This window comes from Penaeus monodon, chromosome 1, assembly GCF_015228065.2.
Source record: "Penaeus monodon isolate SGIC_2016 chromosome 1, NSTDA_Pmon_1, whole genome shotgun sequence".
Lineage (NCBI taxonomy): Eukaryota > Metazoa > Arthropoda > Malacostraca > Decapoda > Penaeidae > Penaeus > Penaeus monodon.
In genome coordinates this window covers 31001782-31006781 of record NC_051386.1, presented here as the reverse complement: position 1 = coordinate 31006781, position 5000 = coordinate 31001782, and the positions used below count along the sequence as shown (strand labels likewise).

Here is a 5000-nt window from a genome sequence, read left to right as displayed (position 1 = left end):
CTTTCCTCTTTTTAGGCCCACTGACATTAACTCGATGCGATTTTGCGGTTGCACAGACCACACTCAACATGGTTCCATTGCACCACTGTGTAACCGTGCTACACGTGATTAAAGCGACACAATTCAGTTTCAGACTAAAAGTTTTGGAATCATATGGTTATGGAAGTATGACAGTCAGCTGATAGATTATATTTTTGTCAGATGGTTTCTTCCTAACTCTTAAGGACAAATAAATGATGAAAATATAATGTAAAGATGAATGATAACAACATTGATAATGATAATGGTAAAAACAATAATAATGAGGATGATAATAATTGTAATAATGGTGATAATAATTATCATTATGATAATAATAATAATAACATTAATAGTAAAACATTATTATTAGTAATAAAACAATGATAATAAGAATGACAACAGCAATAATGATGATAATGATACAATGTTACTATGATAATAATAATAATAATAATAATAATAATAATAATTATAATAATAATAATAATAACAATAATAATAATAATAATAATAATAATAATAATAATAATAGGACTAGTAGCAGTAATAATAATAATAGCAATGATAATAATAACAATAACGATAATAATTAAAAGCAAATATAGTAACAATAATGATGTAGATACAATGCTAATATTTTCTGTTACAACTAGCATTAGCTCTTGTACTACTGCTACTACTACTACTACTAAAAATAATGGTAAGGATAATAGTAAAAGCGATGATAATGGTAATAATAAATAATGATAATAATTATAATAACGAGAACAAGATAATAATGATAATAATAATAATAATAATAATAATAATGATAATAATAGTAATAATAATAATAATAATAATAATAATAATAATAATAATAATAATAATAATAAAATAATAATAGTAATAATAATGATAACAATGATAATAAAAAATAATAATGATGATAATGATAATAATAATAAAAATAATAATAATAATAATAATAATAATAATATAATAATAATGATAATAATAATATAATAATAATAATAATGATAATAAAATAATAATATAATAATAATAATAATAATAATAATATAATAATAATAATAATAATAATAATAGTAATAATATGATAATAATAATAATAATAGTAATAATAATGATAATAATAATAATAATAAAAATAATAATAATAATAATAATAACATAATAATAATAATAATAATAACAATAATAATAATAATAATAATAATAATAATAATAATAAAATAATAATAATAATAATAATAATAATAATGATAATAATAATAATAATAATAATAAAATAATAATAATAATAATAATAATAATAATAATAATAATAATGATAATGATAATAATAACAATAATAATAATGATAATAAAAAAAATAAAAACTATAGCAATGGTAATAATGATAATGATTATAATAGCAAAAAAAGCAACAACAATAGTAACAGTAATGATAACAATAACAACAACAACAACAACAATAATAATAATAAAATAATAATAATAATAATAATAATAATAATAATAATAATAATAATATCAATAATATAAATAATACTAATAACAATGATATTGATAATAATAGTAATAATGATAAAGATACAATGAAAATAAGTGATGATATCAATAATGACAATAATAGTAATAGTAAAAATAATAATAGCAGTAATGACGACAATGATAACAATGGGGAAAGTCCATGTCCGTAAAAAAAAAAAACATAATAAAGGATAAAATTAAAAATATGATAACAGAATTACTGGTTGAAATGCCGTTGAAAATGTTTTTGTTATGCTTACATATATACACATGCACACAGACACACATTCACAAGCAAACACACACACACACACACACACACAAGAAAAATTGGGTTAGCTTATATTTTTTTGTTTTTTATTCAATCATTCAAAATGTTACTAAAAAAATATTTTTTTTTTTCATGTATTAAAGGTTTTCCAGATCAGTGAATTATGCACTGATAACATATTTCCTACTCTCCAGATGGCTGATTCCTGTATTATTGATGATTCATTAATGGTCGGTAGATTAATCACTGGCATATATAGCATACTGATACAATTTATATATTTCCGTGAGTAATACGAATACTTGCTTTAATACGAACTCATAATCTGCAACGTTGACATTCACCTTTGACGTTATGTTGCAAGGGATATTCATTGACAGCGATTTAATTAGCTTGATGTACGTTAAGTAATATATTATATATTTCGTATCAAATATCCCTAAATAATTTATTGTTTATTAGTTACATTAGTTAGTTCGAAATAGTTATATTTCTTAGATTTTAAATATATCATTATTATCATTATCATACCTCGATGCTGAACTTATTACTAAATAAATAAAGGTCTTATAATTCTGTTAAATAAATTACTCTCCAAAAGAACTGCTTCGATTTCAGTGAATGAAGTCTACTCGGCACGGAAATACATTTCCGTTTTCACTTATCTCGTCAGATTCGTCGTGTAAACCGATAGTTAATGATTCATCTTTTTGCCTTTATGGAACATGGAAGCAAAGTTCTTATCGCATCTGGGAAGGGAAGCTACTGGTATCACGTCTTTTTTAAGAAAAAAAAGCAGTTCACCAAAATACCATTCACATAAAACTTTGGTCATTAATAATAATAATAATAATAATAATAATAATAATAACGATAAAAATAATAATAATATAATAATAATGATAATAATAATAATAATAATAATAATAATAATAATAATAATAATAATAACAATAATAATAATAATAATAATAATAATAATAATAATAATAATAATAATAATAATAATGATAATGATGATGATAACAAATATAGTAATAATAATAATAATAATAACAATAATAATAATTATAATACTAATAATAATTATTACTATTATTATGGGATTTTAAGCATTTCTGCACTGGCTGTTCTTATTGCCGTTTTTCTTCCTGTTAGGCGAGTCATAGCAAATAACTAAAGGCTAACAGTTGTCCTTCTCCTTTAAAGTTCTAGCACTTTTCTCAGTATTCTTGCCGTCCCCAATAAAGCAGTCTTCTGCAGTACTCCAACCTCAGGCCCAATGTCCATATTTTCAATCCAACAGTCAAGATCTTTTGTAACGCTTCCGAGGGCACCAATCACTACTGGAACAACTTTTGCACATCGCAGTTCCCACAGCCTTTTTATTTCCCTTTTCAGATCTTGGTACTTTTCTACCTTCTCTAATTCTTTTTCTGCAATCCTCGTATCTGCAGGTACGGCAATATCAACTATTAGAGCCTCTTTCTTTTCCTTATGAATTACTATAACATCTGGTCTTCTTGCCTGAATGACGTTATCACATTGTACATTGATATCCCACAGAATTTTCACGGCCTCGTTCTCAACAAAACTCTCTGGGGTGTGTTCATACCACTTATCTGAATGCTCAAGCCCATGTTTCCTACACAAATCCCAGTGTACTTTCTTTGCCACGTTATCGTGACGTCTTTTGTACTCTTTCTGGGCTAATTTCTCGCACTCTGAAACAATATGTTGTATGCTTTCACCTCGTTTACCACACATTCTACACAGTGGACTGTCGTTGCTCTTATCTATATAATGCTTCACGTAGTTGGTCCTTATTGCTTGCTCTTGTGCAGCACATAGGAGTGCTTCCGTTTCAACCTTCAAATAACTCCTTGACAGCCATTCCCAAGATTTAACCCTGTCTAACTTATCTGGCATCTCTCTAACGAGTTGCCCATGCATTGCCTTTCCTGTCCATTTTTGTTTGAGCTCTTCTGCCTTTTTCCTTTTGAATTCTTCTTTCTCCATTGTTTCCTCTGTCTGTATGGTTCCTGATGCACACACACCTCTTATCAACAACTCTTCTGAGTTTGCCACATAAAAACCTAAGCTGTTTTCTTCTCCTTTTACACATTGTTCCACACTGATAAAGCCACGACCTCCTTCCTTCCTTTTCATATATAGTCTGTCTACATCACTCCTTGGGTGCATGGCACCATGCATTGTCAGGTTTTTTCTTGTCTTTCTGTCGATACTTTTCAGTTCACTCTCTCTCCAGCTTATTATTCCTGCTCCATATCTGAATATTGCTACTGCCCAGGAATTAATTGCAGTTACTTTGTTTCTTCCATTCAACTTGGACTTTAGAATTAACCTCAGCCGTCGCTTATACTCCTTCATTGTTTTCTCTTTCATTTCATTCTCCTTCACCTTATCTAATTCCACAATACCCAGATAAGAATATCCTTCTTGTTCAACTTCTTTTATTATCTCATCATTCGGTAATTCTATGCCCTCACATCTTACAATCTTCCTTCTTTTTAGGACTAGAACCCCACATTTCTTGATTCCAAATTCCATGCCTATATCAGTACTAAAAATGTGAGTAGTCTGTATTAGGGAGTCTATCTGTTCTTCACTCTTGGAATATAGTTTTAAATCATCCATAAAGAGTAGGTGATTAAGTTTATACTCCTTTTCCCCCCACTCATAGCATATATTTACCTTTATGAGTAATGACGATAATGGTATCATGCTCAAGACAAATAACAATGGTGACAAACTATCCCCTTGGAATATCCCTCTTTTAACATCCACCTCGCCGAGTTCCTCTCCATTGGAAGTTAAGGACAACTTCCACTGCACCATGCTTCTTTGCAAAAACTCTCTCACGTTACCAGCTATTCCAAACATTTCCATGCACTCACTAATCCAACTATGGGGAACGAAGTCATAAGCTTTCTTATAGTCTATCCACGCCATAACAGATTAGTGTGCCTTTCCTGCAATCCTTCAGGATTGTTTTGTCAATCAATAACTGATCTTTTGTACCCCGGCTCTTTCGCCTGCAACCTTTTTGTTCATCAGGTAGTAGCTGTTCTCTGTCTAGGTAATCGTACATTTGATCAGCTATGATTCCTGTCATCAGTTTCCACATCAGTGGAAGGCATGTTATCGGCCT

General features: G+C 28.1%; 1 protein-coding gene across 1 annotated transcript in view; it reads left to right on the top strand.

The window, feature by feature from the left end:
- The window catches only part of LOC119576503 (probable serine/threonine-protein kinase clkA), a gene marked incomplete at its 5' end in the record, with an annotated part of 84571 nt that overhangs the window by 38498 nt on the left and 41073 nt on the right, over positions 1-5000 (top strand). The window contains 5 exons of the mRNA XM_037924192.1: positions 451-536; positions 973-1018; positions 1195-1253; positions 1312-1510; positions 2719-2916. Coding sequence (XP_037780120.1) covers positions 451-536; positions 973-1018; positions 1195-1253; positions 1312-1510; positions 2719-2916 — 588 coding nt within the window. The remainder of the gene's footprint in view (positions 1-450; positions 537-972; positions 1019-1194; positions 1254-1311; positions 1511-2718; positions 2917-5000) is intronic.